The following is an 18,293-nucleotide window of genomic DNA, read 5'->3' as shown; positions in this document are numbered from 1 at the left end:
TGGTTATCTTGTGAAGATAATGGCTTTGTGTAATGTTCCTTGGAAGTGCTTGAAAGGGGCTGATTGGTTGGTATATTTAGATTTCATCTTTTAAGCATTTACTAATTATCCCAGTCTAGATGGATAAAACTAATCAAATAGCTGTTTGGGAATGCTCTGCATTTGGAAATCCTCCCTGTTAACAAAAGGAGGGCAAGTGATGCTGGGGGCGAGCTTTTTCTTCTTTTTCTCCCCCCCCTCTCTTCTCTCCTTTTGCAAGTCCATAAACCCAGAGATCTGGAGTGGTTTAGTTATTAAATGTGCTAAAGATTTGCTAATCTCTTCAAAGTGAAAATGCTTCCTTGGTCAAGTTTTCATCCGAGACCTGTTTCATCATTACCTGGATCACAGCATCCTCTGAATGCTTTTTGTTCTGCTGCTGCCTTTAAGAAACACAGGTGGGCTTGAAAGGCAGGTCCTTTTTGGGTTTGGGTGGAGCAAAGCACGAGGAAAGATAAGGGTCTAAATGGTGAAAATGATAGTGCAGGTTTCAGATTTCAGTTCTGTTGTTTCTAGATGATTTTAATACAGAATTGTCTGGCTGGGCAGCTGAAACTCTCCAAAGTAACGAGTGACTTACAGGTGAAAGAAAAGAAAAGAAAAGAAAGAGCAGTCTGACAAATTAAGTTATAAATTTGGAAGTCCCTGCTATATATCAGTTGAGACCTACAGTGATTAGAATACCAGGGCCACATAGATAATTACCTATTAGGTGGCAGATGGCTCACTGGTGAGAACAAAATCTAAAGTTATGGATCTATTTCCATAATTTTTGTGGTTCTGGTACCATTTTTCAAATGCAAAGTGGCACAACGTTAACACTGATGTATTGTGATGTGCCAGGACTGGAATGGCATAAAATATTCACTTCTAATCCTGGTGTCTCATCAGAAATGTGCCTGGAACACCTCACCACACACATTCCCCTCCCAGCTCCATCCCTTCCCTTCCAGCCTGAAGTTTGGGATCTCTGCTCAGAGGAAGCTGCTGTGAATGTGCAGTCCCCACTTTCAGGACTTTGCTGAGTCCCTTCAGTGGTTTGGAAGCTGAGGTGCTAAATTTGGACTGGAGAGGCAGCTGCAGAGAGCCAGAACGGGCAGAGTGGTGCAGATGCTTTTTTGGCTCTTCAGCTTTTCCAGTTGCTGCTTTTTGGAGCCATCAGTGCAGAGAGGAAGGCTCTGGGATGCTGGGAGATGAAAAGCTGCCACATTCTGCATCCTGCCTCCCAAGTCTAGAGGCTTTAAAGGCAGCCAGCACAGCGTGCTTCACCTAAAGGGAACCTGGCAGCTCGATGAGGCAGCACTTCCAGTCCCATCCATGCCCTGTCTCCCTGATGATCAGCTCAGGACTGAGCAGAGCTTGAGACAGAAATCTTTTGGGGAGGGAACCTCTCGCAGCAGCGTGACAGAGACAGCTGGAACGGCTGAATAGGCAGATGAGGAATGCACGTGTTTGCTCCATCAGCACTCGGAGCCCTGGGTGAAGCAGAGCACTGTGGAGCCTGGCAGGCCTCAGGCCCTCCCTCCTTGCGTGAGGAGAAGGGAAAAGAGGAGATTTCCCCTGCAGGAGATGTGGCTGCTGGAGGCTGACTGACAGGAATCCCCTGGGTAGTTTTCCATCACCTCCCTGGGATGGAGGTGTCTGCAGACTCTGGATCCCAGGGGTCTGTGCCAGCGTGGCAGAGATGGCTGGGTTCACTCTGGACCTTCTGGAACTGAGGGGTTAAAGAAGTTGAGGGAAGGAAATAACTTTAAATGTCATACTCAGCTTAAAATGAGGCTGATTCAGAATTACAGCGTTAGGAGTTCAGGGAACAAAGCAGAATCATTTCCACATCCTCTGCATGTCCAGGCTCCCTGTGTGCCAGAAGGGTGGGTCCTCCTTCCTCAGCTCTGATTGAGAAGAGAAATGAGCCCAGGAGGTGCCTGGCTGTTTCCTTTTGGTGCAGGAGCCCTGCTGCTCGCTGTGGGAACGCTGTCTGTGTGGAAAACACCGTCCTTCCTGCTGGGAGCTTCAGGATCAAGCTCTTGACACATAAAAGCCTTTGCTCTGCATTGTCCAGAGAGAGGCCAGAGCTCCTCAAAGATTCACCCTGTTACGTTCCTGGAGAATGAGAACTTCCCATTTAGAATCTGTTGCCACTGGGGAAAAAACCCCAGAGATTTGGCAAAAATAAAGTGAACACCCCGAGTCATATGACTGGGACACGTTTGAGTGCATTTTGTGGAGGGTTTCTTCCCCCACCCCAGGTCATTATTTAGTTCCCTCAGAGCAAAGCTCTCCACTGACTAATTCATCCCACACTGAGTTTTTAAACCCCAAATTGACTTTATTTGTTTGTCCAGCATTCCATCTCCTGGTGGTGTCGGAGTCTGAATGTTATCAATCGGTTCAGCAAATGTTTATCCTCCTCCATATGAACAGCTCCAGGAAACTTTGCTTTGGAAGCTTGACGTTTAAAAAGGAGGGGGGAATCTGGGGATGTGGCTTCTTGTTAATTAAGGAGGATACTGCCAGGGGCTTGTGATGCTGGGCTTGTGAAACACACAGCTGGAGGGAAGAGTAAGAACTGAGATGACAGGAGGAATTTCAGACCAAAGTAACCTGCAGATTCTAATCCTGAAATAGAGCAGCAAATGCTGCCGCAGACATGAGACGGGAGCACTCTGTGGAGGAAGGATTTGGTTTAAACTGTCATTTTCCATCAAAAGTCTGGTCTGAGGGAAGCGTTTCAGACTTCTCTTATCTTTGTTGAGCTCGGTGGAGAACGTGGTTGATTCTCTGAAGCCCCTTCTTCCCCTTTGTTATCTTTTTTCCCAGGGATTGAATCAAAGGATGTCAGGTCAGTGCGATGCTGGGGTGGAACTGCTCAGAGCCAGGCTGGGGGGTTACAAAAGGCAGCTTTATTTAAGGCACTCCTTAGAAGCTGACAAGTCCCAGTCTCTCCCACATGAAGAAAGGACACTTGTAGGTTTAATTTTTCCTCCCAGCTGGAGCCAGAGGGACAGGAGGACAGAAAAAGCTGTGCTGAGGTATGTGTGTGTGTGTTGGAACTTGCACAAGCAATGCCTCGCAGCCCTCGGGGGAAGGTCAGTGTGCTGGGCCCGGGCAGGACGGTTCAAACATCCCAAAAGGAATTGTTTGAGTTGGAAGGGGTTGCTCAGAAATCACCCAGGCTGTGTGCAGAGCTCTCTGAAGAAAGGACTATAGGGTTTTGATAGAAGATAACAAAATGTCATGGATTTGCCCTTTGTGAATGTATTCTGTTAATTAATAGAATGAAAGCCTCTGTGCAGTCCTTAAGGCCAGCTTCTCCCTGTACTTAGGGACAGATCAGCTTTGGCCTTACAATTTTAGCCCATTTGAAGAACCATTCTGAAACACTGATGCTCCCTGAAAAAGGTTGGAAGTTCAGAGATGGAGACAGCTTTCTACAGTTCCCATTTGGTTTGCAGGGCCAAGGGGGAAAGCGGGGTTTTGGTGTGAGATGTGCCAGGTTCTTCACCAGAAATGATGAGTTGGAGACTTCATCCAACCTCTGGATGCATCCCCACTCCTCGTGAATTAAGATTTTATAATTAATGGACCATGAGTGTAGCAGTGAGTGGGGAAACTGCCATCGATTCCCAGAGCTCAGGCTGGGAAATTCTCAGTTCTGCTAACTGTTTCCATTCCCTTTTCCCCTCCCAGATGATGAAGTTTGCCTGGGACAACTACAAGCAGTATGCCCTGGGGAAGAACGAGCTGCGCCCGCTGACGAAGAACGGCCACATCGGGAACATGTTCGGTGAGTTGGGCTCAGTTTACTGCAATCTCACTTGGCTTGAGCTTTTGAAGGTCCCATGTCCAGGGCAGCTCCTCTCTCTGCAGTGCTGTGAGGTGTCTGTCACAGCTTTGATCTCGTCCCTCTTGCTGTTGGTGTGAAGCAAGGCTCTGAATCCGTGTCCTGGAGGTGAGCAGGGCTGGGAATCTCGTCCCGGTGCCAGCCTGGGTCACCTCTCCGTGCAGAGCCAGCACAGAGTGCAGAGAGCAGAGCTAGAATGAAAGTGTCTTTATTAAAACATGAAGCCAGCCCAGCACTGACAATGCTGCTATTTGTCTGAGCTTGTAGGCTTCAGGACCCGACCAAATTGAGCATTTTCTCTCTCGTTTCTCCACTGTTGAGCAAGATGTGAATTCCATGAAATATTGAGTGAATCAATATTAAAAGCTCCTTATGCTACGTGCTAACTGGCTTGTATCATTCTACTCTTTAGCAGATTACCTTTTTTTATGTGAGCCACTTTCAGTGCTATTCCCCTGCTCATTCTGGTCGGATACTTGTGGTATTTTTGGGGTATTTGTTGACTTTTTGACAACATAAATTGTCTTTTTACTCCTCTGCACTCAGAGCATTTCCCTGCTCTGCTCCCTGAGCCCCTGCCTGTGCCATGGAGAGCCCAGCACAATCTGCTTCAGCAGCCCTTCCCTTCCCTCTTCCCTCTTCCCTCTTCCCTCTTCCCTCTTCCCTCTTCCCTCTTCCCTCTTCCCTCTTCCCTCTTCCCTCTTCCCTCTTCCCTCTTCCCTCTTCCCTCTTCCCTCTTCCCTCTTCCCTCTTCCCTCTTCCCTCTTCCCTCTTCCCTCTTCCCTCTTCCCTCTTCCCTCTTCCCTCTGTGCAGAGGGCTCTGGGTTCCTTTCCAAGGGATCTGTTGTGCAGAGATTATCTCCTGGAGCTCCTCACCCAGATCAGGGCACAGCAGAGTTCCTCAGTGGACAGGTTACCCATGAGCTGATTTCCTCGGTGCAGAGGATGGGACCGAGGGTCTGGAGAACCCTCCCATCCTGTTTTACACCCTGTAGGTGTCCAGGTCCTTCTCCACATCAGCTCCAGGACCTGGGGGGGACCTTTCAGGCTGTGGAGATCTGCTTTGTGTGGACCCCAACCCTTATCCTGCTCAGCTTTGGGGGCTGAGATGTGGGACAGGGAAGTGTGAAGGTGGAAGTGGCATCAGGTGTCTCTGACACTGTCAGCCTGGAGAAGGTTTGGGGTGACCTAATTATGGCCTGCCCAGCCCCACTCCGCCAGGAGCCCTGATTTGGGTGGGTTTGCCCTTTGCTTTGCTCTTCCTCCAACCCCCCCCAGCAGCAGCCAGGTTCTTTACTTGAGCATTTGCATGGAGTTCAGCACCAAGTTGAAGCATTTTGCAGCTCTTCCACTCTGGCAAGCTTGTCAAAATTCCTCAAGGAGTGTGCCAGTAAACAGACAAAAATATTGAAAGCTTTAAAATGCATTTATCGTGCTAAAACAATTGACAGTACTTAGGCTTGTTTGTAGTGTGCCTGTGAGCACTCTCAAGGAGAATGCTTTGGAGCACGAGGATTTGCAGACAATTGCAGAAAAGCAGCTACATGGTACATTTCAGCCTTTTAATGGGCTTTTCCTGCTTCTAACTGTGCCTGCTAAAGCAGGGCAGCATCAGGCAATCCCTTGGTGCAGCCCTCTGCCCCTCTTGCCCTCAGAGACTTAGAGAAACGAGGGCAGGGCGCTGTGGCCCTGCTGTGCTGCCCATTCCCCCTCCTGTCACATCAAGTGTCTTTTTATTCCAAACTCCAGATGGAAAGGAGGCAAACCGGGTGCTCTCCAGGCTGGAAATGTCAATATTAAGCTGAGATTTCTCTGCAGCTGCTTCCACGTGGGAGGGGAGGAACCTCTTTGGGGCTGTTTTCGAGCGTGTTTGTGTGCATGGGAAGCAGTCAGCTTCCTGAAGGGCGATACATTTTGCTGTTGTGGATGTGCTGCTGCTGCTGCTCACTTGGAGCCTTCAGTTTGGCAGCCTCAGCCTGGGGGGACCTGTTCTGGATCAAATATTTCCTCTAATGCAAGGAGAAATACAAATGAACTCTGAATTCTGCTGCTAGAGTGTCCTGCTTCTCCTGACAGCCAGGAGAGAGCATTCCTCCTCCTTTTCCTGCCCAGGTAGAAAACTCTTGGATCCCCAACCCAGTTAATCTCTCCAGAGATCCAACTTTGCCACTTCCCAAGTATTTTCCAGCTACTCCACAGGCAGCATTCCCACTCTCCTGGACTTTGATCTGGTGACTTGGTCTCGCATTCCTGCTGGTGCTCCAGGTTCTCCAGCTCCTGTTTCTAAGGCACCACTTTCATCCAGGCTCTCCCACGTTTCTGGACAGAGTTTATTTGCACAGAACTCCTGTGATTGCTGTCATTTACAATCAGTGCAGCTCAAGAGCCCTTTCCTTAAACCCACAAGCTGTGCTCCTTTCATCAGCATTAATTATTCATCAGTGATGCTTGTGATAAGATGTGCCACGCTAACCAGCCCTGCCCGTGCCCTCCAGTGGGGTAAACATGGGTTAGACTTTCAGATGTGCGATGATTTCCCTGGAAATGATGCCATGGGAGTGGGCAAGAGCGCTCCACGAGGGGGGAGGGATGATCTCTGCTGGAACAAACCCCACATCACGAGGTTCCAGGGGCTCCAAATGCTCCTAAAAGGCTGCAGAGCAGGGGGGGGTTCAGGATTGCCTGCAAGAGCTCTCTGCGCAACTCAAGGAAAAGCTGCAGAATGCCAGGCACCGTTCAAATCAGGCCCCAAACGCGCTGGTTTAGGAACATTCAGGGGAAATGGCACAGCTGAGCTTGTGGCTGAGGGTGAGACTGGAGATCTGCAGGTACAAATTCTGCTGCCAGTGCTGATGCAGTTACTTTAACCCTTCTCAACCCCCTCAGCACTCCTGCCTTTGGTGCTGTAAGCATGAAATTCACTGATGGTTGCAGGTGGTTGCTGGGGAGGGCAGCAGCTCTGTGTGTCACAGCCCCTGAGATGCACCTGTCACCATGAGCTCCAGAGCACTGGATTATTATTCTGCCCACTCCCCAGCTCTGTCAGAGCCACTTATTTTTCTGACAAAATGTTTTTAAATCCTGTTAGCTTTACAGAGCTTCTGTAGCTACGGGAGAGTGAGCTGGCATCTCATTCTGCTCGTGCATCAGCTGAATTGTCAGTTACATTTTGATTGCACAGTCTTTTAACAATGATAAGGTGAGAAGGCTGATTTTCAGATATCTCTTGAAGTGTGCAGTGCTAGCAGCAGAAGAATCCTTCTTTGACTCATAACCTGAGCCAATTTGCTCTGAAATCAGTGACAGCAAGTAAATATGGAACCTTGCTGTGCTTCTAGGTGCTCTTCACCACCTAAATGCATGTTGGTATATTAATTTCAGTTTAAAAATAGCAAATCCCTAACCAGGTTTCTCCCCTTTTTCCCTCTTTCCCCACTCGAAATCATGCCTGAAATCATGAATTGCCTCATCGCAGCCATTGCTCCTCTCAGCATATGCTGAATTTCTGCAACGTGGTGAGGCTGTGGAGCTTCAGCTGATGTGAATCCATGTGACAGCTGTCACAGCCAGGACACTGCCAGGTCACCGGGACCAGGTGGCAGAGCTCTGCCAGCAGCTGGGTTGAAAGGACACGAGGTGTTTACTCCTCATCCTGCAGCAGGGCCCTCGTGTTGCTCCACGTCTGATTGCCCAGTGACAGGGGACAGGGTGGAGAAATTCCTGGAAAAATCCATAGCTGCCTGGGCTGTGTTTGTGTGCCGGGCTCAGACTTTGGCCTGAGCTGTTTGTTTTGAGGACAGGAGGTCACTGGCCTCAGCTGCCTGGAAATGGGGCTGGTTTGGCTCTCCAGGATGAAAAAAGGGGATGAAATGGCTGGGGAAGAAAAGCAGTGACCACAGGAGTATACCCAGAGAGGCCTCTGCAAAGGACCAAACTGATTGAGGTCCAGAACCTTCAGGTTTCTGCTGCCTCACAAATCCCACGAGACTTTGCCCCTGCCCTGTGGCACGGTGACCTGCCGTGCTCAGATCTGGATGGAGATTCCAGGAGTCCCACTGGAAATTCCAGGAATCTCCACTAGATTTAACACCACCAAGCTGCTGTGACAGCAGCTTTTAACAGCAGCTGCTCTGGGGCTCCCACCTCAGGTGCTGGACCCCAAAACCCCAAAATCTCCACGTCCTGGGGTTAGTCCCTCCAACCACCCCGTCTGGCCAGCTGAGCCAAGCATTTTCCAAAGAGCTGCTTCCTCCATCCAGGGTTTAGCCTGGCAGGAAACACACCCACCTCAATTAGAGGCGACAGGAGCTGGTCTATGAATATACAACAGAGGAGAGGTAATTGAATGAAAGTATTAATTCAGCAATATCCCCACCACCAGAAGAGAAACGGGAGCCTCCATTGTGCAATCACTTGCTGCACCTTTGCTCTTCTGTCTCTGGGTCTCTTTCCCCATGATCACAAAATTGCAAAACCCTGGAGAGTCCTTTTATGTGATTAAAATAATAACAATAATAATAATAATAATAATAATAATAATGGCTCTCTTAATTTCTATGCTGAATTATGCCTGCTGCCTATTGCACATGACATTGGATGCTTGGCTCCATGGGCTCTTTAAAGAGAAAAATACCTTGTAATGATGATGTTGCTGGAACTCTGTTGCTCCCTGGCATCATCTTTTTTTTTTTTTTTCATGTGTAATGTTCCCCAGATGAATAATTTTCAGGAGGGCATTTTGAGTTGACTTTGGCTTTTGCTGTCAGTGAAATCTGCAGCAACAAACTTTATTTCCTGGCAGCAGGAAGCAGGGAATCAGGATATCCTCCAAATCCCAAACTCACTGGAGTCTGGCTGCGTGTTGGAGCTGGCATTAATCCCTTTTGTGGGGTTTTTTTCCCCTGTTTTGAGATCAATCCCGAGCTAATTAATCCTTCAGGAGATTTGTCCCCACTCCGCTCTCACCTTGGGTCCTGCTGGCAGTGGTGGCTCAAACATCAGAGCTCCACTGAACCCTAAACCCTACACAGGGGTCTACAGGGGCTCAGCTGACTTCTCAGCTTGAAATATTAATTTTAAAAGTTAAACCAGAAAAAACCCCAATGTCTCAGAGTGGCCTCCAGCCCTCCTCAAACACCTTTGCATCAAACCTTGGTTCTGGGGCTGAGCAGGGCAGTGACTGGTGAAAAAGTGTCCTTTGAACCGAGTGGATTCGTGTTAGATTTACGTCTCAGCAAAAAAATAAAGGCAGAAAGGAGAATTGGATGGAGAAGCTGAGATGTGAGAGCCCAGACTGGGGGATCTGGGGACTCTGGTCAGCACAGTTTGGCCTGGGCCAGTCCTGAGCAGCAAACTGGGAGAGCTCCACGTTATCTCCATGCAACCCCATTAATCATCCCGGCTTCCTCATGAGCTTCCTGAACTTTCCACTGACCCCAAACAGAGTTTGGAGCTTAATGAGGCCTAAAAGTAGGAGAGGGTGTCTTGGGATTTGTCAGAAGTGCTTCGCACAGCAAAACGGGGGAGAAGGAAACAAAACAAGAAATAGAAAAACAGCCATTAGAGTAGCAAATGGAAACAGGAAAAGGGAGAAAAATGTGTTGAGCTTTGAGTGGAGAGGGTTCTGTGGGGCCTCTTTGGGCTGCTGGGGAGAGGAGCAGGCAGAGATGTGGAGGAAGCCACACGTGAGCGGCCCCGTGGCCGAGCACACAGGGAACAATCAGGCTGGAGCTATTTTGTTATCCTTTTTTCAGGCTCTGGGTGTAATTTAAAATACAGTCAGCTCATCTTCAAGATTTTTCCTTCTTTCCTTTTAATATTTTCTTTAAGCACCCCATTATGGATGTTGCCTGTGCCTCATTCTGGACACTAATTATGCGGAAATAATTGTCTAATCTTCAGAGATATTGAGCGTGTGATTAAAAGGCAGCCAGCTGAGAGTGGGTGGAGTTGGACTGCTCTCAGATCCAGCTCTGGATTAGGAGGCTTTGGTGGCAACTCCACAGCAAAAGCTGAGTTGGAGGCTTGGCACTTCCAGCTGGTTTGAACAAACATCCGGCACCCGCTCCAGGGACCTGGGCACGGCTTGGGAATTGTATGGAATGTGCTGCTGGACGGGGCTTGGAGCAGCCTGGCAGGGTGAGACCTGTCCCTGCCCATGGCAGGGGGTGGCACAGGATGGGCTTTAAGGTCCCTTCCCACCCAGACCAGTCTGGGATTCCGTAGGGAGGGAAATGCCACACCTGGAGCTCCTGACTGCCCTGCTTGGGCTGAAGGTGTCTTTTGGGAACGCTCAGGGCCGGGTGTCTCCTGGCCCCTGTTTGCAGGCCGCTGCTTTGTGAGATCTTTTGCCAGAATCACCGAATTAAGGTTGGAGAAGACGCCCAAGTCCAGGCTCTGACCCAGCACCACCCCCTGTGTTCGGCACTAGGCCACGTCCCCAAGTGCCACATCCACACTTTGCTGAGCCCTTCCCGGGCTGTGACTCTGCCACTTCCCCGAGCAGGCAGTTCCAGTGCTCAATAACCCATTCCGTGACGAGGTCTGCCCGATCCCCCTCTGGCTCCTGCTTTATTCCAGGAGGAGTTTGCAGACACGACCCCCCCCTTCACTACCAGGAACTACAGAAAAAAACAGAGCAGGTTAAGAATATTTTAAAAATACACTTTTAGCTCTGCCTTTTAATGTTGGAAATATCTTGAGACTCCTGGGTTTCTTGCCTTTATCCCTCTGTATTTTAGCTTGTTCTTCTTTATTCAGAGGAGATGGAAACTGTACAGCAAAAAAAAACCCCACTTACTTTGGTTTTAATTCACTTGGTTTCCACTCTTGAAACTTCTGAAGAGATTAAGCAGGTTCCAAACTGGCTTTGCTGTGTTGGATCTCACATTTAGAACTTACCTGCTTTATCACATCATTTTGTGCTGCTGCTGAGGTTTCTTTCCACCCTCATTATGTATCTCATTGGATATTCATCTCGATTAGTGTTAGATTTTGACATTTTTCTATTCACCTCCAGGAGATCATATATCAAATGGGTCCTGCTACAGAATTTCTTCCTCTGTAATTTCTCCAGGTGCTTGTTTCTGATATTTTGTTTTCATCTCTGCTGCCTTTTCAGGGGAGAGAAGTCCCTTATCTCACTTAATCAGTGGGTTTAACTTCCTCCCACAGGACATCAACTTTCAGATTTGTCACTGCTGCCAGGGCTGGCTCTGTGTGCTCAGAATGTTGTGGTAGGCATTTGTCACTCGAAGACCTTTATGCTTTCAGAAAATACTTCCTTTTAGCCTCCCAGGATTGTTCCTGTCTCTAGAGAGGATATTTTGGAAGTTCAAGGGAATCCCTTAGCCTTTGCTTGAGGCATCAGTGTGAAACACGGGGAGGATTTTTTTTGGACTGACTAAAACTGTTCATCCTTCTTCTGATGTTTTATTCTCAGCAGCACTTCTGCACCCTGACACCCTTTATATGCAGCTCCCAAAAGGGGGGAGGGGGGGAAATGAGAAAAAGCTCAGTGCAGGAAAATGAAAGCGTTTCAAGAGAAAGTTCTAAAGGCAGAGGTGGTTTCCTCCTAATTTCAATATACCCAGAATTTACCTCTCAGGTACAAACACAGGATTAAGAAGACCTGAGTGATTCCTGTTTCTCTCCACAGTGCTTTTATCTGAACACAGGATTGCACTGGGATCGTTTCCTCACAGAGCTGGGGGGTGGGAAAACACAAACTGTGTGAATTTTGAAGTGGGGGATCACAGCATGCCGGGGCTGGGCTTACAGCAGCCTTGATTGCTCCGTTTCATCTCCATTTCCAAGCTCCAGTCTGTGCTGTGTTCTGCCAGGAAGAGAGGGAATTTGGGAACAAAGAAACTGAGGATCAAGGTTTGCCCTTTCATGGACTTCTCCTTCAGGCAGCTGGAAGTGGAAGTCGCCTTCAGGCATTAAAATTAACACCTCTTGCCTCGGCTAGAACATTCCTTCTCTCTTGGCAGGCTCCATCCTGGTTGCTGTGGGAACCAGCATTTTTAATTTCCTGACTTGTGTGTACATCCCAAATTGTAGCTGTGATGTTCTCTGTCACTAAGGTAGCTCTGGGGAAGGCTTGCAGGGAATGGAGCCATCAGAAAGCAAATTACAGAGCACTTCCTTCCCTCGGGACCACTCTGCTGCATCTCCAGGGGGCATCCTCAGGAGGCTTTTTGGAGACCTGCAATTCCCACTCGTCTCAGGGAGCAACAAAACACAAAAGTAGCAGCGAGGGGTCATTGAGTCCTTCCCTTCCCGAGGCTGGAAGGTCCTGGCAGGTGATCCTGCTCCAGTGCTTTCCAGCTTTAAAGCTTGTCCTGGTGCCTAACTCTGCTCTCCTGCAGAGTTAAGCTGTGACTCCTTGGCCTTTCCCTGGCCATGTGCAGAGTGCTTGTACCCTCCCGTTCTTTGCAGCATCTCCCCGTGTCTTTGCAAAACGTTGTCAAGTTTCCCCAAGGCTGAGCAGCCCCAGACCTTCCCAGCTTTAACTGCACATTCCTCCTGCTTCCCTCTGGAATCTCCAGATGCTGCTGGAAGGAGACTCTGTGCCCTGGCCTGGAGAGCAGGGCCCTTTCTTGTGTGTGGGATATTATTGCTCATCCTGGGGTGGGCTTTGCTCCTTTTTCCAGCGTTCCAGCGTTGTTGATTTGAGCTGGAAATCGTTGGTTTGAGCTGGAAATTGTTGATTTGAGCTGGAAATCGTTGGTTTGAGCTGCATTTCCGAGGGCTGCAGCCTGGGTATGGCTTTCACAGAGTGCTGCCTCACCATTTATTCCTTCTGCTTCATGGTTCGTTGTGCTTCCCCCGGGGCGGAACGCGCCGCGTGGCCTTACTGAATTGCATCCCGCTTGTTCCTGACTATTTTCCCAATTTGCTGAGATTATTTTGATATCTAATCCTGTCAAGCAGCGTGCTGGAGAGCATTTGGAGGCTTTCAGCTGGGGTCTTGTTGGTGTGACTTTAACAATATGGGAGAGAAAGGGAAGAACACGGACAGATGGTCCCAAGTGATGGAGTTACCGTGGCTTAATGTGTTTGTGCTCATGGCAATGGACCATTTGCATTCTCCTGACCCACTGCATTCACAGAGAAAATGTGTTCAGATTCTTCCATCGATGATTACGAGGGTTCCAAGCTCAGCTCATGAGTGCTCAGCAGGTGGCCAGGCCGGCAGCTCTGTTCCATACTGAACAGCAAGGTTAATCCTGTTAATTCATTTGGAGGCAAAGGGTTTCATTTCTTTATCTCTGAATTCTCTCACACCTGGGCTGGTGTTAAGGACCAGATCCTTTCTGGGAGGCGATGTTGGCTGGGCTGTGGATAAAACCACATCAGGGATGAGTGGTTTTGTAACTCAACCCCAATGTGGTGCCTGTTCTGCAAAGCCCATCCAGAGCGGAGCGGATCTGAGGGAAAGTCACTGCCAGGAGTTCCAGGCTGTGCTGTCATAACACATCTGCCACTTTTTGGGAAGTGTGTTTGGGAGATAGAAGGGCACCTTCTGATTGTTATAATGAAGCATCTCTCCTTTGAATTGAGGTGAATTAGCAGTCTCTGCTCGTTAACTGCTACCTGTGGCTCTGGCAGAGCAGGATAATAGTTGCAGGTAGGATGTGTGTGTTTGTTTTAATGGGCCTGTTGGGACCCCTCACATTAAATGCTGCAGGTCCTCAAGGAGGTCTGTGGAGGAGCAATAAATTGAATATAATCAGATTACCTTTAACCACTCCAGAATTAATTTCAAGCATCCAGAACAGGGAGGCACCAGCAGTGTTTTGCCCCAGATGTTGTCTTCCGCTTAACCTCCTTGAACTGCTCCTCCCAGAAGTGCTCCTGGCTTGTCAAATGACCCATCTTTGTCAGAAGTAATTACCTCTGCCTCGCCAACATCTGAGCCCCAAAACCAGGAGGAAAGCTCCTTCCCAGAGGAGCATTTGAATGCTGATCACTTCCAATTTCCTGCCGAGCTCTCCATGGCCCACAGAGCTGCCTGCAATGGAGTCTGTGTGTCACGGAGACAGATGGGAGGCACGTGGAGAGTGGATTTGCAGTATCTCTGCTGTATCAGGGATTGTGTTCCCAGGCTCAGTCAAACCTCCCCCTCCTCCGTGACACTTTGAAACGGGAACAGTTTGATTTGAGCTCCAGGAGGTGTTGGAGTCGTGCAGGGATGAACCAGAGCTGGTTGTTGGAGGATCACTAAATGTTGAAAGATGGTTGGAGAAACTGGGGAAAAGAGGATTAAACTGGGGAGCTGCTGCCAAGTATTAAATACTTAAGAATCAGTTGGCAATAGGTGCTTATCAAATGTCTCTTCTCCCATTCCTCTGAAGGAAATAACTCATCTGAAGGGCTGGTGCTGTGACAAGCAATTCGTTTCTGTGCTGAACACCTTTCTTTTCTTTTTTTCCCCGTGCATAATAAGAATATTGCTAACCTGCTCTCCTCCAGGCTCTGCCTACTTTGCCACGTCCCTAAATGAGCCCAAGCTCTCGTTTTGTGTCTCTCACCCATCACTGGTTCAGGGCAGAGCTGCCACTGCTGCTTCAGCTTGAACGATAACCTTAATTCTTCAGGGGAGATTGATATTTGAAAAACATGAGTGGTTTGTAATCCAAAAAAGCCATTTCTTCCCCAGCTGGAACACACTCTCTATTAAATTTGATCATAGCAGCCTAAAAGGCAGCACTTGAAGCTGCCTGTCTGTGGTGCCAGCTTTACCTGTGCAGCCCATATGCTGTGGTGCAGGTGGAACTGGGATTCATTAGCACTTCCCAGGAACTTGGAAGATCTCTCCTGTTGACAGCAAAAACCAGACTGAGCTGTCGTGTGAGCCAGATGTTTGGGTGATTTCCCTCATGCCAGCCTTCAAAGTTGCTTGGCTGTGGGTGGGAGGCTCAGCTTGGGCTGGCAGATGGAGCTCTCGAGGCCGTGCTGCCTCTCAGTCGCTTTGCTCGCTCTGCTGCGCCCTGGGCTCTGCTTCTTCCCAGCCACGTGCTCCAGGATTATTGCTCTGCTGTTCCTAAGCATCTTTTCAGGGAATGATCAGCACTTGGACCTTTCCTCAGCTGGGGGAAGTGTGGCTTTAACCACCCTGCAGCACAGAGGGTTCGAGTTGGTTTTGGGTGTGAAGCTCAGAGAGCGGCGGAACCTCGGCGTGGTCTGAGTGATGTCCCGTGTCTCATAAATGCATGGAATTCCCATGGATCCAGAATCCACACCTCCAGGGCCAGGGAACTGATAGCTGAAGAGGTTGCTAGCCTGTTGTTGGTAGCCTGCAAAGCAGGGCCAGCATCCTGTGACTGCTGAATCTGCCAGGGATGGTGAAGAGGAAGAGGCCAGAGCAACATCAACTGAAATCAGAGGGGGAATTGTGTTTTGGGAAGATGGGGGCTGCTTTGTTGGGATGTGGGGGGTGGGTCGGCGCAGGGTGCCACCCTGATACCCCTGGGATGGCTGCTCCCAGCTGAGGGGGCAGCAGCAGGGACAGGGCGAGGGACAGAGCTGCCCATGACCCGGCAGGGCTCTGCCAGGTGGCCTTTGCTGCCCATCAGGGGAGCACTTTTGGCATGGAGAGTGCTCAGGGGGTGACCCTTTGACCAGTACCTGGAGAGGAGAGTGAGGAAGATTAATGTGAGGAAGATTAATGTGAGGAAGATTGGAAAATAACCTTGGCCATGAAGTGTTTTTGATGAGGTCCCTGAAGTGTAGGTGCAGTGGTTTATTTGGAAAGCAAAGAAAAATGAGGTTACTCAAAAGCTAATGGACTTTTTTTTCCTAACTCTGCAAGAGAATGTGCTGATACAAAAAGAAATAGATCTCTTCTAATTCTTGGACTATTGCTTTGTCCCCTCCATCTCTCACTTCTGCTACCTTGTTGCTCAGACGTAATTTGTTTAGTTTGCCTTAAATAAAAGGGAATGTAGTTACTCTGTGTTACAGCTATCAGGTTCACAGACAAAAAACTCAATAAATAAGGCTGTGGCAGGGCTGTAGCTCAGGTCTGGTGTTTCTGGCTTCATCTGCAGTAGGTACCACTCACAGGCGGCTGAAGGACTGGGCTGTAATGGGACGATTGTGGACTTAACTGAGAAATGTTCTTTCTTCCAGAAGAGAAAACCCATTTCCCAGTTCCATTTGGATTTTGTGTTTAATTTGTGTCAGCTGGACCAGTAGTGCCAGCCCTGTCCTGGGGATCCCTGACAGCTGGGGTTGATCCTTGCAATGGGAGCAGAGTCACTTTCCACTGGAGAGCATCTCCTGGAGCTGGAGTTTATCTTCTGTGCCCATCCTTGGTGTGTCAGTGCTGAAAGGAAATGTTAAAAAAGCACCAGTGGGGAGTGTTTCTGCACCATTCCAGAGGGGAGATGGATGGCTGGTGCAGAGTGCTTGGGAAGAACAGAGACATCAGGTCGGATGTGGTGGGTAAATTAATTTTTATTTCTCTAACCAGCACATTCTCTTTCTTTAAACCCTCTTTCTTCTCGTGCTTTGAGGAAAATTCCTCCTGCTTTTTTTGGCTGGCAGGAGAAACTAAAGCCCAGAGCAGGCAGGGAGCTCTGGCCTAAACCCAGATCCCACCTCAGGAGCTGCAGGCTCCCAGCCTGTCGTCGTGTCTGACCCGGAGCTCTCCACACAGGGACTGGCAAATCTTGGCTGCGGGGCAGATTTTTCCAGGAGCTGCAGTGATTTTCACAGTTTACTTTGTTGCCAAGATAATCCTGAGCTGTGTAAAACGTCTCTGTGTGGATTTCTCCCAGAATTGGACAGTTTGCCACCAGCCAGGAGGAGCTGTGTGGTGACGTGGTCCCAGGCAGCTCCCAGGCTTCTCACACAGATCTCAGGATAAATGTCAGGAGTCCAGGCTGCTCTCCAAGCCCTGTCAGGGAGAAAAAGGACCAAAAAGAACGGGAAAAGCAGCACTTGGAGATGGTCATTTTTCAGACTCCTGCTGTAACAGGGCACTGGTTTTAATTGAAGTCTTCAGACCAGCAGAACCAGGGGAAGGGATCTCGTGTGTTCCCTCCTGCACCCCGAGAGGTGAAGGTAAACAACCAGTGACAACCAGAGCCCCTTGCGCCTCGGCAGTTAACAAGTTCATCATGTTTCATAGAAACTGCATCCTAATTTTTATTCCAAACAAGATTTCAGCACTAATTTCTGTTTTGACAAATGCGGTTTGACATAAGAACAGTGGGAGTCAAGACCTTTCATTTTTGATCTGGGTTTACATTGCGCTGATCTAAATTCCTCCCCCTTCTGCTCTTGCCTTTCAGTTGTAAACTCTGTTATTAAAGTTAGCAAAGAGCTATTTGAAACTCCCTGTTCTGCAGCATTTAAACAGTCCTGCTGTATGCAAGATTAAGTCTGATATCTTCCTAATGGCTTGTGCTGTTCATCTGAGGCGTTGGCACAATGCGTTACTGTATGGATTTTGAAATGGCTTTGTTGGAAATGAAGGATTTGGTTTCTGTTCGCTGCATAACTTCATAAAGGGTTCTTTGCCAAATGGCAGGACCAGGCCCCCTGGGGCTGAGGGCGTTAGAGACGAGGTTCCCCAACCTCCCTGCTCGCTGCAGGGCCGGTGGGTGTGGGTGAGGTCAGCGTGGCCTTCCATCCATCCCTGGGGCAGACAAGTGATGGCAGCCACAGGGGACCGTGGCTCTGAGCAGAGGTGATACAGCACGAGGAATTTTCTAGGGGAAGGTTGGAATCGTAGGATCTTTAAGGCTCCTTCCAACCCAAAGCAGCCTGTGAAAGGATAATTTTATTTGAGCTAAACCCTGGCACCAGGGAGTGTTGGGAAGCTGGTGAGGATACCGGTGAGGATGCTCCCATCTCCTGCTGCGTGGGAATCCTTGCGCCGTGTCCAGCTTTCCAAAGGCACACCCTGAACTCCTCCTTGTTCCTTGGACCTCAAAGCAAACCTGGTGGGAGGTGGGACAGGGAGAGTCCTGCCTGTGGTGTGGGGGTCTTTGCAGGGTCCTCGTGCTCCGTGGCTCCCCAGGCACGGAGAGTGTGATGGATTCAGGCAGAGCCTTTGGAAGGATCTCTCCTTCCTGAGGAAAAGGGCTATTTCAGACCCCTCTCGTGCTGAAGCATCCTTGGGTGCTGAAGCATCACTTTTGTGGCTTTTTTTAAGGCTCTCAAGGGACAGACTTGCAGCTGGGAGCTCTTCAAGTCTCTCTCTGGCCTGTGATACTCCGTGGGGGCTATTTTGGGAAGAGGGGAGCGAGGGAAGGCAGCACTCTCCATCCCTCCCATCACAGCTGCTCATCTTTGGAAAATGAGACATTTGCTAAGCTCTGGGTGCTGGACAAGTGCTGGGGTTATAGGCCACTTGTTTAGGTGTTGGGAGAGGCAGGGGCAGGTGAGTCTGGACGTG

At 49.2% G+C, this 18,293-nt stretch overlaps 1 protein-coding gene and 1 long non-coding RNA gene across 3 annotated transcripts in view; both read left to right on the top strand.

The window, feature by feature from the left end:
- Positions 1 to 18,293, top strand: part of MAN1C1 (mannosidase alpha class 1C member 1) — a 55,126-nt gene that overhangs the window by 14,633 nt on the left and 22,200 nt on the right. For both annotated transcript variants that reach the window (XM_008635045.2, XM_017736205.1), the window contains exon 2: positions 3,730 to 3,826. In XM_008635045.2, coding sequence (XP_008633267.2) covers positions 3,730 to 3,826 — 97 coding nt within the window. The remainder of the gene's footprint in view (positions 1 to 3,729; positions 3,827 to 18,293) is intronic.
- Positions 4,626 to 18,293, top strand: part of LOC108447134 — a 14,004-nt gene continuing 336 nt past the window's right edge. The window contains exon 1 of the long non-coding RNA XR_001862533.1: positions 4,626 to 18,278. This is a non-coding gene — a long non-coding RNA (uncharacterized LOC108447134). The remainder of the gene's footprint in view (positions 18,279 to 18,293) is intronic.

This window comes from Corvus brachyrhynchos, unplaced genomic scaffold, assembly GCF_000691975.1.
Source record: "Corvus brachyrhynchos isolate BGI_N302 unplaced genomic scaffold, ASM69197v1 scaffold65, whole genome shotgun sequence".
NCBI lineage: Eukaryota > Metazoa > Chordata > Aves > Passeriformes > Corvidae > Corvus > Corvus brachyrhynchos.
This window is presented reverse-complemented; position numbering and strand designations above follow the sequence as displayed.